The sequence below is a fragment of the Notothenia rossii genome (genome assembly GCF_949606895.1).
Source record: "Notothenia rossii genome assembly, chromosome: 4".
NCBI lineage: Eukaryota > Metazoa > Chordata > Actinopteri > Perciformes > Nototheniidae > Notothenia > Notothenia rossii.
In genome coordinates, this window is record NC_136902.1 from 29038595 (window position 1) to 29054241 (window position 15647).

Here is a 15647-nt window from a genome sequence, read left to right on the forward strand (position 1 = left end):
CATTATACACTTTTCACATCTGGATGTACCCCTTAACCCATGGGATTATAACACTGTTTATGTAATGTTCAACAAAAACCCAGTGGAGATTTGTCACAGAGGACAATACGACCAATACTGATACAAAAACATTTTCAAGAATATGAGGGGCACACCATGGGAGCGAATCGCATCAAGGAACCTTCATTGTTTGTCATCATCACACATCTATCTGCCTATTTTCAATCATCAAGTAAAGAAGTATATACAAAGTTTATTAATCCAACAATGGTGCATGGTGCAGCCTTAAAGGTTAACAATATCTGACCAACACCACATTTCCCTCAGTTAGGGAGTGAATTTGGCTCAATAATAACTGAATGTGTAGTTGCCAGCCATTTGTGCTGAAATGAACCAACATCTGTGAGTACATTCATGTAATTTAGGTTTGATCTATACATTTTGAACTCCAACCCAAGCAACAACCAAAACAACAAGGTATAAGCACATCTCGCTCCTTGGGAAGTATTCTATGAAAATCCAAGGGATTTATAGGCAATATATGAGTCCCAGAGATTATAATCTCCTCTCAGTGTGATTGAAAATCAGATTGATTGATAGGAAATGTATGATTCTGTGAAAAATATGGCTTTATTTTTGTCCTTATTAAAAGTAACCTATTTTTTATGTAGGACCTGCCCTGGTTTCTGCTAGCTCACTTAAGATTCAGTGGCTGTGAATTCAAACCACCGTCTCTCCCACCGGACCTTCTGCTTGAATTTCCACTGCAATTATCTTTTGATATGAAGATACCAGGCTGCAGTACACATTGCAATGTACTCCATTGGATGTACTAGTCTCTCAACTATCTCATATTCCTTTCAGTCCTCTCACCCTCATGTATTCTCTTTCTCCATGTCTCCGCTCACGCTGGTCTCCTCTGTTGATTATGTCAGCTGCAGTCTTTGTTTTCCTCACTGTTACTATGCTCTGCCTTTATCTCTCCAACAAAACCTGCCTCCATATAGATTCAGTCCCCCATGGTGATACAAAATGTTCCTGTATCACAACATTTGAATATGTTAGACATACTTCTCTCCTTTCTCCTCTTCTGATTCCTCTTCAACATTGTGAAGGATTAAGCTTTATTGTGTCCAATAAGGGAACATCTTCAAAGCTCATTGTCCAATACTGATCAACTACAAATGAATATATTTTTGGAGTGTAAACCAGAAACAATATATTGCATGCTTGACAAAAGATTTGTGCATAACTCCCAGGTTTGCCATTCTCTCTGAGCCAGCTGAGCTATTTTCTGCTGAGTGTGGACTGACAGATATCAGCCGGAACAAATAAGGGAATAATATTGGAAGGTACAGCTGTCAGCAGTCAGAAAAGGTCACTGTTGTTTGATAAAAAGATTGTCATTCATTCAGAGGTGGGAGAGGATCTTGTACTTGAGTAGAAGTAGACCACACCTGAGTGTAGGAATACTTTTACAAGTACATTCAAAATGTTACTCAAGTAAAAGTACAAAAGTATTAGCATCAAAATAAACTTAAAGTACCAAAATTAAAAGAACTCATGATGCAGATTGGTCCATTTCAGAATAATATGACATGTTTTGATTGATTGATGCAAAAGTCTTATCAAATCTGGTAAAGGTGCAGTTTCAATGACTTTGTATGCTGCAGTAGCAGCATGTGAATGTTACTCCAGGTTTAAATAAAGTCCTTTCTAAGAGTTGATTATATTTCACATCATTAATCCAAATCTGTAAAGTAACTTAAGGTATTAATGTAGTGGAGTACAATACACTATTTACCTCTGAATTTTAGTGGAGAGAAGTACAAAGTAGCATACAATTAATACTCAAGTAAAGTACAAGTATCTCATAAGTGTACTTAAGTACAGTAAGTTTGAATAAATGTAGTTACTTTACTCCACTGCATTCATTACTCCTTTAATGCTTCGATTAATAGGCCTGAAGCAAAAGTAAGACACCATGGGTTCAAACTTTAACATAATATTGTAACATAATGGCATACACAAATAAAAGTCAAATATTGTATGAGGTAAAATTACACATCTTTTGTCCCTGAGAACACTTGTGCACAACTTTTGGCATTTCAGTTATTAGCCTCTCTTGTAGCTAATTAGCCAGCAGCATTTTTCAGTTGGTAGGCCAGTTGACAGCTAACGTCCTCGTGGGGCTTCAAGAACCCGCTCCCTGAGTCCAGTCTCCATGGAAACACTAACAAACATGGCGGGTTAACTTTTGCGGTTAGACACAGTAACTTTGAGAAGATATCTTGCCAAGAGAAGGAAAGCCAAGCACAACGAGGTAACAGCTTATGTTTGTTGATTAACTAAATGTGAAACAGCTTAATTCAAGCTTTTATTTTACGTAACTTGTTGACATGCTTTCTAGAAAGTGGAGACAATCTCATCTATCGAGAGACGACACGCCAAAGTCCATTCAGAAATCTGGTTACTGAATGTTTCCCTACTAATTGGCAAAGTCGCACACCTGTAAAATAAGAGTTATTGTCTGCTGCAGTTCAGTGACAGGCACTCTTTGAATCGGCAGGCATATAATCCACCATATAACATTTCAAAATGAAATATTAACGTTTTAAACGAGGGATGCATGAGCTAACGCTAGCCGTGATGACTTATAATGAATATAAGCTGTATCTGCCGGATGAAAATAATTGGTTTAAAATAAGTCAGTGAGCATTGCCAGGTAACATTTCTGGCAAATAAAAGATGTCTGTTACCCTTAAGTACATTTTCGGGGATATGTTGAAATGTGTCTGACGTAATGCACCTGTGTCATTTAGAAATCAGGTGTAATGGACGTTGAAGAAGACAGGGAAAGTCCATTTGACGATGAAGCGTCAGACAGCACTGATGAGGACAATGAGGGTGAGTGACAGCTGCTGTTGCTCCATTGTTTGCAAAATGCAGATTGTAGTCTCTACTGTACTTGCAGCCACTAGAAGATACCTTTTCTTCATAGCATAGTCATATAAAAGCCATGTCTTTTTTTATTCATTGGTGTTAGGAGACTGGGATATACTAACTTAACATATTTTCATTTTGAGAAGATGGTCCAGGCCATGAGTCATTTAAAGAAGAAGAGGTTGCCCTCCCTCCGGATTTCGAGTGGTTAGAAGAGTTGTATAAGTGAGTTTTTGAGTGTTGCTTTTCTTTGTATGCTATTGTAGTTTGAATATAAAGTCACTCTGACTCTAGTGATTCTTAATATGACATTTAGAGAACATAATCATCAGAATTGGGTGTATTGTGTTTTTACAAACAATTAGTGGCACATACATAAACACCATTACTTTATTTAACTCGGTTTCAGAACATCTCTTTTTAACACAAAATAAATAAAAGATACAATAAAAAGAGCAAATGTATAAATAATAGAAAAACTTAGTTGAAAACTATGTTAACAAGAAAGATACATTATTATTATATTATTATTTTTATTTCATTCAAAGTCTTTTAAAACCTCATTACAAACAAATCCAGGCAACATTGGTATTACATGTGTGTACATGCATAGTCATATATTACATTAAACATGCCACCTTTCCTAAGTGTCATTTTCCATCTACATGCCACCTTTCATAAGTGTAATTTTCCATTTGCGTGAAGAGAGGACGATGGTGATGGTGACCTTGCGGTTGCGGCCGTCAGCGGTGAGAAGAGGAGTTATGCCGAGACAGCACGGATGTTCAAGCTGAGACGAAACCTGGACCAGCTGGACTGCTTTCACCGACAGAAGGAGCACGACGTGCAGAAAGCCAGGTCTGAGCCTGGCAATCAACTGACCGTTATAGTAAAATTAGCAACATAGCCTAGATAAGAGATCCATGTGCTTTTAAGACTTTTATAAAACAAGCACATGTAATGGATTTCAGGAAAACTATAAGTCTACACGTCTTCCGTCGAAGACTGAAAATTAACCTGTTTTGCCTTAACCTTGGCCATTAAACACACAAAAAAAATGTAATACTTAAAGGGGCCCTTTTATGCTTATTTTTAAGTTCATATTTGTATTTTTTGCCTCTACTGTGACATGTTTAAATGCTTTAATGTTCAAAAAGCTCTTTATTTTTCTCATACTGCCTGTGCTGCAGCCCCTCTTTTCACCCTCTGTCTGAAACCAGAGCCCAGTCTGCTCTGATTGGTTAGCTGGCCGGCTCTGTTGTGATTGGTCAACGGCTTAGCCTTTCACCTACAATGCGTTGGAGCCAAGCCCCCAGGAAGTGCTCCGGACTCTAAGGAAAATATTCGTAGTGGCCAAACGGCAGTACCACAACTTCCATATCAGTCCGTGATGTCACCCGGCCCAGAATTTTTTTTCCCCATTGACTAACATTGGGGGTAAAGAGACGTCTGTAAATCAGCAGATCATTTTTTTTTTAACCAAATAAATTACCCAGTATGTACGGAGCCCTGGAGGGTTCATAGAAAGAAAAATAAATAAAACAAGGCCACGTAATATTAATTCGTGGCCTCAATTTAAATAAAATGAGGCCACGAACTACATCTTGTGTGCACAAATTGATCAAACGTGGCCTCGTTTTATGAATTTGTGCGCACAAGATGTAATTCGTGGCCTCGATTTAAATAAAACGAGGCCACGCTTTATTAATTTGTGTGCACGATATACTTTTTCAGATACTTTCTTATTGTTAGACACATCAAACTGCCCGATTATTATGCCATATTATTAGTTTTATGAAGAAGATGTCCGGTTAGCCTGTGTGTGTGTGTGTGTGTGTGTGTGTGTGTGTGTGTGTGTGTGTGTGTGTGTGTGTGTGTGTGTGTGTGTGTGTGTGTGTGTGTGTGTGTGTGTGTGTCAGTGATGCAAATTAGTCGCTTTTCGGCGCCTCCCGCTTTTTTAACGCTGCTTTGGGTGACTTGTGTAATTCGTGGAGAACCGAAGAGTTTTCGTTTTGGGGGGGGGGGGGGGGGTCCGTCCGTTAGTCCGTCCGTTAGTCCGTCCAACTGACGGACAACTTCTCACTTCAAAAAAGAAGAAGAAATCTAGATCGTAAAATAATTAAACAAGCGAGTGCCTGTTTTTCCTGGCCAAGGACAGGTTCCTTAAACACAACACGAGCGTAACGTGTCTTCACGTGGTTATGTCTCGTCTGAAAGGAGTAACGGAGAGCATCGGAACACCGCTCCAGCTCTTCAAATATTGCAGTACCCATAAGGAGCCGTACACATGCCGCAGTGTTTGCGTGGCTGTGTCTTTAGTTATAAGCACAGTGGCGATCTGTTGTTATTAGCATCTGGTTAGCTAGCTATGCTAACGAATTTAAAGATCTTTTCTACAACCAGGTGGAAGAGAGCTCTCTCCTGAGAGGCTCAAATAAACTCAGCTCAGTGAGGTTAAGGCACACCTTGATATGATCATTATTATTAATGAGACATTAGAGACTAAATGAAAAACAGGCATAAAATACTATATGACAGTAACAAAAAAGTAGTTAAAAATAACAAGAATAGAGTTTAAAAGGGGAGTGATTTGTAAAACATCCAAAAAGAAAAATCTGCTTACAGTTCTGTTTCAAATGGGTGTTGAAAGATGTACCCATAGATCTCCTCATGTTGCCCTCAAAGTGCACCAGATCGATGCTTTTAGAGGAGGTTAGGTCCCCCCCACTAAAATCATGTTCACATGGATACTAAATACATTTGCACACATCTTGTGTCCATATCTTTCTGCTTTGGTGCTCATGCCACACTGTGCACATGCTTGCATATCTGGATTAAGAGGTTTCTTTTTCTTTGCACAGCATGAAAGAAAGGCAAAATGAATTGGCTCTGATTTTAGTTTTTTTAAGCAGAGATTGAGTTCAATAATTTGTACGGCCCTCGGAGGATATTGTAAAAATTGAAAGGAAAAAGGTTCCCCACCCCTGCTGTAAATAATAATAAAAACCCTTGATTTATAACTTAAAATCTCTGTCTCTATTGATCTGAGCATATTATAAAGAATAGCCAGTTAATTGAAGCATTATATTATTATTATTGTCAGATGGTATATTACGCTGTTTTTTTCCTGCTTCGAATAGTTCTCTCTTTTTTCACCATACCTGTGTTTGCATCCCTGGTGTGTGTGTGTGTGTGTGTGTGTGTGTGTGTGTGTGTGTGTGTGTGTGTGTGTGTGTGTGTGTGTGTGTGTGTGTGTGTGTGTGTGTGTGTGTGTGTGTGTGTGTGTGTGTGTGTGTGTGTGTGTGTGTGTGTGTGTGTGTGTGTGTGTGTGTGTGTGTGTGTGTGTGTGTGTGTGTGTGTGTGTGTGTGTGTGTGTGTGTGTGTGTGTGTGTGTGTGTGTGCGCGCGCATTGGTTTTCAGAAGATATTATGATAGTGGCGTTCGTTCCGGTGCACTCCGACAGCATTTAGCACTAGCCTACATCGAGATTAAGATTAAACACATTTCTTTCACTTGGGAATACGCATATAGAGTTAGCCAGATGGGTGTAAATGACTGCTCATGGTAATTTGAAAACAAATGCCGGTGTCGAACACACACATACTCCGAACACACACAGAGCGGAGCTGAGCAGAGCAACGTAAGAGCTTGTGCCTCTTCGGGGGGTGCTAACACTTAAACATAAACTTTATCCTTTACTTTCTCCGTCTTTATATGTAGATATGACTTTTCTCCATTCATCTCCGCTCCTTTTCTCCGTCACGTTGTTTCCATAGCAACAACAACTTCCTGTCAATAGCGTTAACTCGCCTTCAAAATAAAAGCATCTAAATAAAACAGGAAGTTAACCTAAATTACATTTAAGACATATTTACAACTGCAACGAAAGTAACAAAAACAATGTAATATACTTTTCAGTTTCACAGAACACAAATTGGGTTGTTTACACATCGTGTGCCTGGTGACCGTACATCTCCTTCATAAAACGAGTAATAGGGCGGTGGTGGCAAAGTCTATAGGGACTTGGCTTGGCAACTGGAAGGTCACCAGTTCAAGTCCCGGCAAAACCAAGTGCTACTGAGGCACCGTTCCCTACACTGCTCCCCGGGCGCCGTTCATAATGGCAGCCCACTGCTCCTGACACTATTATGGGTCAAATGTAGAGAAACCATTAAAATAATAATAGGGGGAATAATCGGGCAGTTCGATGTGCGTTAAGGTGTGTGTCTGTGTGTGTCTCGGTGGTTATAAACGTAGCAGCCTCTATCTCTATTCAGCTGTTCTAATGAAGGTAAACACAGCCCTCTGCGCGCAGATACTGTGAGAGTCACAGACATGAATTCATAGATCAAGGCAGACTTGATTAATTTGTGCGCACTATATACTTTTTCGTGCGCACAAGAAAGTTACCGGTGCCCCAAGTAGGAAGTGGAGCGCACATCTTCACACAGGAACAATCGTTTCTGTACCAATTGATTCAGCTATTTGCCGGAAATCATTTCAGCCGCAGAAAGAACATTTCCCATAATGTCCTCTCTCTTCACACTTTTCTTCCCTCTTTTTATTTGTCTGCAACGCAAGCCATTAAGTACCCGATTAAGTGTGTGTGCGGTCTCCATCTGAAATGGCTGTCATTTTCCTTTGGCACAAAACATCAGAGGTCAGAGTGGAGCTGCACTGCGCTCTGATCAACATGAATTTAATGGAAGCCAAGCACACCTGGCTTTTAACCAATCTGCAGCTTTTACTGTACCATGTGCTGTGATTCTTTTTTTCACGATACACAGATTGTTCTGTTGCACGTCATTAAACTGCACAAAGAACATTGGCTATTTCAAAGTTGTTGAGGTGTGTTTGTGTCCACTCTCAGCTTTTCAATATCCTCATTAGATTACCTTGTTAGCCGACAGAATGACCTTCCTTTTATTGCAATGGCCGAAAATTATTTCTGGTTTGCTCTGGTTTGGGATGTGTCTCTATGTCAACACTTGAACTTGTCTTACTGTTTCCAGAGAAGAGCTTAAACTCTGCCGTCAGAACATTGAAAGTGTGTTGGAGCAGAGGGAAAACTTGGAGGAAAAGATGGAGGAACAGAAAGCAGCAGATAACAGGTGAGTTGAGCAAACTGCTACTAGTCTCTACTATTTCATTTTGCATAACCTCTGTTTATTCTGTGTATTTTATTCTGCAGCGTTGCAGTGTTTCGTACACGAGCCCAGCATAAGCTTTTGTGTCAAAAGCTGCAGAGTGAAGAGGAGCTGGAGGGCCACATCAACACGGAGCTGAAGCAACAAGAGTGAGTCCGAGAAGAAGGTGGTTTGGCAGTATGGTCTTGCTTTGATAAGCATCAGAGGTGTATGGAAATATTAGCCCCCTTCATATATTTAAATGGCCCCTGTAAATAACTAAGAAAGCAAAAACAGAAACAAAATCCCACCATGCAGAAGATCCCCATTGTTTAAAGCCACCGCCCCCTTACAGTATAAGGTAGAGAATACATCGGGAACCCCTCATGTACGTTCCTTGATATACATTGATATTGTCCATTCTTTACGCTTTTATAGTCGGAGAAAGATTTTAAACATGTATTATAAAGACATGCACCATCTCTACACTGAATACTCACAAAACAGTGCAACTCCCATCGATTTAAGTAGCTGCAAGTAGCAGCTGTTCAAAAGTTTCAAATCAAGAGAAAAGGGCATATTCTAAGTGCATTTCAGACTATACAGACACGTACAAATATCAAAATAACAAAAAAATGACAACATGATATGTTTCTATCATCATTATCATTGTCTATTTTCGATAAAAAAAGAAAAAATAATACTTTTGTAATAATAAAAGTGTAATCTGCAAAGATATCATGTTTTTTCACTATATTAGTAACAGAAACCGCTACGCAGTATTTACCCACCTGAATAACCTTTAAACTCTTATCTACGTCTCAAACCAGACTTGTTGGTTGTGTTTAGCATCTCAATGCTAGATGAAACCAAACACCACTCGTGTTAATCCCAATTTAATGCTCTTTTTAATCAGAAATCCCTGCTTATTTGACTTTCTGTCAGCTTCATCACAGTCATACATGCTGTGAATGATCGTCTTTTGGTTTGATTAGCAAGAAAAGCTTTGCCATTGTCATGTGTAACATTCTGGGGCAGTTTTGTTGTTAAACCTATAAGTATGAAGGAACTGCTTTGAAAATGATTTGCTCTAATTGTCTGAATGCTGTTTTGTAGGATTTAAAAATGATCACTGCCTAGACTAATTCATTCAGTTGATTGATCTATTTTTAATCATAGTTATGTTTACCAATTTGATAAGTACCAAATCAAATTGCCATTGTGCTTCCAAACCCTGCATACGTCTAGTTTTCTTCTCTCAGCCACATTAAAGGTCCCCTATTATACTGTTTTTCATCAATATATTATAGGTCTCAGTTATGTACAAAGCATGTCTCTGAAGTGTTTGGCTCCAAACACCAAACAGGTCATTGCAGAATCCCATAATCCCCTCTGTTTCAGCCCTGTTTCAAAAGTGCTGATTCTCTGTCTGCTACTTTAGATGAAAATAAGGAGCCACTCCCCACGCCCCTCTGAGAGATATTTGGTTAAAAAGAACACAATGGTGCTCTAGGAGGAGATTCAGGTGATAAGGTGGGGGGGGGTTACCTTGGTTGGTGATTGGCTAATGTGGCTAAAAAATCGATATGACATCATGAAGTGGCCAAAATCTGATCAGCTCATTTTCAGACAGGTTTTTGTAGAAATGGATCAGGACAAAAAGAGAGAGAATCTTTTTTCCTGAAACTTTCAGAATCTCTTTCCACAGAGGGGACACATGTTGATGTAGAAAAGACATGAAAAAGTGGATTTTTCATAATAGGTGACCTTTAAGTGACGGTACTGGAGAAATAGATTTAGGAAACGTTCACTATCAGTCTGCATTTCCAACTTTCTTTCTCTCCTTTTTTTTCCTACATCTTTGCTCCTCAGACTGGAGCTGAGCGAGGTGGAGGTGGAGCTTGGCAGGTTCTCCTCTCTCCGGCAGGAGGTGCAGGAGGAGGAGCGGGCCTTCGGGGTCCTGAAGAAGCAGAAGGCGACGAAACGGCTGCAGCAGAAGAGGAAAGCCAGCCAGCACCAGCAGCTCAGGATGCAGCATCTCAGGGAGTACGGAAAACAAACATATTTTCCATTCACGCTCTATCGTTTTTGTGTGTCGAGCAAACAAAAAATTCATCTCAGTATATAAACAAGTGATTAGAAGATGTCAAACAGCGAAATGGCATTTGTATGCCTCGGGAGACAATTAAAAATGAATTATTTTTGCACTTCAAAGTATCACTCCCTTATGAAAGTATTGTCATATTGCACCATCCATGCCATTCTTTATTGATTCTTTTTATGAGAAGCCTCTATGGGGAATCAGCTGTATCAACCTTGAACAGCCATATTGAGACTGATATGTTCTGCATGTCTCTGTGATTGTGTTCTGATAGTAAACAGGCATCCATGCTGAAGAAAGAGGAGGCTGAATGTCAGAGGAAAATCGAAGAGGGCCGGGCCAGCCGCAAGGTAGCTGCCAAGTACTTGAAAGAGACCATTAAAAGGTAATCAGCATTTAAGCCAATAAACTGGGCTCAGGGTGGAACAAAAGCATATCTCTGAGGACTCATTGGAGAGTTGACACATCCTATTGATCATTCACTCATACTGGCACAACATATGACAAGCAGCAGGCCTGATAGGATGCTTCAAGAGCTCAAATTGACAGAAAAGTTCTAGCTGAAAGATCTGAGGAGGGAAAAGTGATTCAAGTTAGTGAAGGAATGTCCCTCCAAAAAATACTGTACTAGAAGTCGTTTTTTTTCTGGTTAGTACGAGTCCATGTGACAGTTGGCTTATATGATTTTGATGGGTCACCTCTAACGAAAGTGTCCTTGATGCCGACTTTCATACAGGGCAAGTTACGGCGGCTTTATGTATAAAGCACATTTCATAACAAAGACACTCATATTAAAACATTTAAATAAAGAAGAGGCAGGAAGAAATAATGAATATGCAATATATTGGTTTAACATTAAGAATGAACATATATCATTTATTTGGTTATTGAGTTAATTATACATGCACCCAATGTAACACACAAGCGATAACATGAGTCATAGGTGCCATTGAAAACCTCAAGCCTCGCATTATAACACTTTATCTTAATTGTCAAAATGACCTCTTAAAAGACCAAAACAAACGATGAACTGATCCCAATTATAAGTAGCAAAGGCCCGGTGCACTGTATTTTATTCTATTTTGAATATTGAGCTCCATTGTAGCTCAAAAAGTATGGTTTATGTTCAATTCTGAGTTATCATAGTAACATTTGTGTCCGTACATGTAAATAGATTTGTTCGGTTTGGTTTTATATTCAATCAATGAAAATACTTTAATAATCCCAGGGGAATTCGGTTGGGGAAAGTCGGAACATAGTCAAATCAACTCATTATTTATATAAACAGAAGTACACATATGCAATAAAAGTCCTTGTAGCCACAGATATTAGGCACAGGAACAAGGCAGGACGTCAGGGGCGGCGGGTACTGTAGGCTAGGGAAGGCTAAGCCTTCCCAAATATTTTTGTCACTGCATCTTGGTCAAATAAAAATATATTGTAGCCTATAATGTTTGTGTCTTTGACATTAGCGTTGCTATGCAGCCACCTGTGCCCTGTACTACGAAGCCAGTTCAACAGACCCTGGATATGTTTGAGTTATCTTAACTAACCCCAGAGCCCTAGCAAACGAGATCTCGCTAAGCGGTCCTGCGACGCTGGTTATCAACTCGGTAAATCAAGCCAGGGTTTCTCTCTCCAGCTGAGAGCGCGTTCACGTGAAAGGGGCGGGGTTAGCAACATTTGACCAATCACAAACAGGGACAAGTCAGAGCCGTATCTGGGACAAGTGTACTGTCAGCGCAGCGTCATACTTCATTAATGAAAAGTAAACTAATATTAGACAAATATGAACTTTAAACATCCATGATTTAAACATATCATCCAGGATACAAGCCACATAGTTGCACCTGCAAGGTGAATATAGAACAACTGTTTAAAAAATAAAGAAACTACCGGGTGTTTGAAAGCGTTACAACAGTTTTATGATATCACTGCCCCATCTAGACACGAGTGGATCTGACTTTAATTACATTTGAGTTGAGTGTTTCGTCAACTTAATGTGTTGCTTAAAATAATACTTCTGCATACAGTATGTGACACTGTAAGTGTTGCACGGCCAGATACGGCTCAAGAAGCTGACTCAGATAAGGAAATATATTATATATTATGATATTAATTAATTATTCTGGGGAGGATTTAGAACAGCTAGTGGAGAACATAGAAAATGAAATGCACAAATTAAAAATAAGGTTTGACAAAAATAAACTATCATTAAACTTGAGTAAAACAAAATTAATGCTGTTCGGTAAACATAGAACAAAAAAACAAATGCAAAAACAAATAGATGGGGTTGAATTTGAAAGAGTCCATGAAATTAAATTTCTTGGGGTAATAATAGATGACACAATAAGTTGGAAATTACACATAAAACATGTACAATCAAAGCTGTCAAGAACCATTTCCATACTAAACAAAGTAAAACAAGTTCTAGATCAGAAATCACTTTGCATTCTCTACTGTTCACTAGTCTTACCATATCTGACTTACTGTGCTGAAATCTGGGGCAATAACTACAAAAGTTCTATACATGCAGTATCTATTCTACAAAAACAAGCCATACGAATCATTCACAATGCCAAATACCTTGATCACACTAACAAATTATTCCTGCAGTCAAAATTGTTAAAATTCACAGACCTGGTAGAATTCCAAACGGCGCAAATCATGTTTAAGGCTAATCATAACGTTTTACCAGGAAACATCCAAAAAGTATTCACTCAACGAGTGGGGGGATATAGTTCAAGGAGACAATTTCAATTAGAAATTCATAGGGTCCGTACAACCAGAATAACTTTTTATATCTCAGCCTGTGGAGTGAGACTATGGAACAGTGTGAATGTGGAGCTAAAGCGATGTCCAGACATTAACCAGTTCAAGAGGAAATACAGAGAAATTATTTTCTCGAGGTACAGCGATGGGGAAGGTTTTTGACTATGTATGCATGTGTATATATATGTGTATATGTATATATGTCAATCAACAGGTAAAGCCGATTAATAATACTAATAATATCAATAATAATGCATAAAAATGATAATTATTGCAGATTATAGATTATAAATAAATCATTTAGGGACAAGGGGGTGAGATTAAATAAATTATACTTCTTCTCACTCCTTTTCGAACACTAGATGTGGCACTGTTTATGTTGCTAATGCTGTTGTTGTTGTAAATGTCATTTTTTGTTTTGATTTTTCTTACATGACTATGCACTGCAACATTTGTTTTGTTTTTGTAATTATTTATTTTACTTGTTCGAATTTTTTTTTTATCAATGAATCAATATTAAATGATCGATGATCTGATTGATGACGTGATATGAATGATAAGTGTGACACGTCGGCGTCTTCCCTGCATACGGCAGTTTACATTACATTACATTACATTACATTGCATTTAGCTGACGCTTTTATCCAAAGCGACTTACAATAAGTGCATTCGACCAGGAAGATACAACCTTTAAGAAAACAGAATCATATAAGTACATCAGGTTTCATAGAGCCAAACATTTCAAGTGCTACTCAACTGGCATTTAGAAAGCCAGCCCTTTATTAGTATATAAGTGCTTTGTTAGTAATTCTATCGCTCGAAGTGGAGTCTAAAGAGATGAGTTTTCAGTTTGCGTCGGAAGATGTGTAAGCTATCTGCTGTCCTGATTTCAATGGGGAGCTCATTCCACCATTTTGGAGCCAGGATAGCAAACCCACGTGTTTTTGCTGACGGGAACTTGGGTCCCCCTCGCAGTGCGGGTGCAGCGAGCTGTTTGGCTGACGCAGAGCGGAGTGCACGTGCTGGGGTGTACGGTTTAACCATGTCCTGGATGTAGGAAGGGCCAGATCCATTCACAGCATGGTACGCAAGTACCAGTGTCTTGAAGTGGATTCTAGCAGTTACTGGAAGCCAGTGAAGGGAGCGGAGGAGCGGTGTGGTGTGGGAGAATTTGGGAAGGTTGAAGACCAGACGAGCCGCTGCATTCTGGATGAGCTGCAGAGGTCGGATGGCACATGCAGGTAGACCAGCCAGGAGGGAGTTGCAGTAGTCTAGGCGTGAGATGACGAGAGCCTGGACCAGAATCTGCGCTGATGTCTGGGTCAGCTGGGGACGTATCCTCCTGATGTTGTAAAGCGTGTATCTGCAGCAGCGGGTTGTAGCAGCGATGTTTGCAGTGAAGGACAATTTGTTATCTAGGACCACACCCAGATTCCTTGCAGTCTGAGTCGGGGAAACAACAGAGGTGCCGATGTTGATTGTTAGGTCAAGAGTGGGACAATCTTTTCCCGGAAGGAAGAGCAGTTCAGTCTTGTCAAGGTTGAGCTTGAGGTGATGAGCAGACATCCACCGAGAGATGTCTGCTAGGCAAGCAGAGATGCGTGCGACGACCTGGGTCTCTGAGCGGGGAAAGGACAGAATTAGTTGGGTGTCGTCAGCGTAGCAGTGGTATGAAAAACCATGCGGGCTAATGACAGACCCGAGCGAGTTTGTGTACAGGGAGAAGAGGAGGGGACCAAGAACCGAGCCCTGAGGGACCCCTGTAGTTAATTGACAAGGGTCGGACTCGGACCCTCTCCAAGTTTAAACTGTATTTCCTTTATCCTGTAATATAACTCCGCACACTGAGCTCTGATTGGTCACTGAGTTGATCTCTTTTCTATAGACGCTGGAGTCGGGCAGCGTCAGGTAAAAAAAGTTATTTAGCCTTCCCAAACCTGAGCCTCACGCGCCGCCTATGCAGAACGTCCTGCACAGCGCAGGGACGCTAAACTCTAAATGCCTACATGTAAATTGAACCTGAGCTCCCTAATCAGTATCAGTGTATGGTACTTTCATATAATACTCTAAATACAACTATACACAATAAAGCATTCCTCAGAGTCATGATAATGAACCTTAATGCTCCTGGAAGTTACAAACCCAATTAGTGTCAGCTTCTTTGTTTGTCTCTCTACTAAACTATTTCTGATCTTTAACATGCTTTTATTGTCCCCGTTTCATTCAGCATGCAGCAGCAAGAGGCTGAGAAGGAGCAGCAGAACCGGGAGCTACTGGAAAAGCGGATGCAGGCTGTCAAATCGCTGAAATCCAACATCGCAGCCACACAAGTGAGCGCCAGCACCCTCTCATATAAATACTGTAGCATTATGTTTGTTGTTTCAGCAGTCATAAGGAACATGAGCTGTAGAGCTACAGTATGTATTATTAACATGTCCTATAGCTTCCATATCTATAAAGCTATATAAGATTATTCCAATGAGCATAAGTATTTCTGCATACCTCGTAGAAAATAAAGGCAAACGTGCATCTCAAATGAAGAGTTCATTTAGATCAGGGGTCTCCAACCTTTTTCTAACCGGGAGCTACTTTTGAAAAAAGAAAGTGGCCAAGAGCTACTCATGTTATTTTATATAGATTTCAGTGCACATATCACATTCGTGACTCAAGAGCAGAAACATTAACATTAACATGAATAAACTTGA

The 15647-nt window shown here is 39.8% G+C and overlaps 2 protein-coding genes across 5 annotated transcripts in view; one reads left to right on the forward strand and one right to left on the reverse strand.

The window, feature by feature from the left end:
• The first annotated feature begins 2219 nt into the window (after positions 1-2219).
• cfap74 (cilia and flagella associated protein 74) overlaps positions 2220-15647 on the forward strand; it is an 88726-nt gene continuing 75298 nt past the window's right edge. For 3 of the 4 annotated variants that reach the window (XM_079674862.1, XM_079674865.1, XM_079674864.1), the window contains exons 1-9: positions 2220-2323; positions 2823-2907; positions 3090-3168; positions 3649-3801; positions 7956-8054; positions 8135-8239; positions 9942-10115; positions 10445-10555; positions 15170-15272. In XM_079674862.1, coding sequence (XP_079530988.1) covers positions 2835-2907; positions 3090-3168; positions 3649-3801; positions 7956-8054; positions 8135-8239; positions 9942-10115; positions 10445-10555; positions 15170-15272 — 897 coding nt within the window. In that variant the 5' untranslated portion in view covers positions 2220-2323; positions 2823-2834. Of the gene's footprint in view, positions 2324-2607; positions 2726-2822; positions 2908-3089; positions 3169-3648; positions 3802-7955; positions 8055-8134; positions 8240-9941; positions 10116-10444; positions 10556-15169; positions 15273-15647 lie in introns of those variants that run through there. The other variant, XM_079674863.1, reaches the window with a different exon arrangement.
• Positions 13550-14728, reverse strand: LOC307035491 (uncharacterized protein). The gene is made up of 2 exons (XM_079674866.1): positions 14642-14728; positions 13550-14561 (listed from the first exon to the last, which is right to left on the reverse strand). The coding sequence occupies exon 2, from the start codon at positions 14506-14508 to the stop codon at positions 13753-13755; it is 756 nt and encodes a 251-aa protein (XP_079530992.1). The 5' UTR covers positions 14509-14561; positions 14642-14728; the 3' UTR covers positions 13550-13752.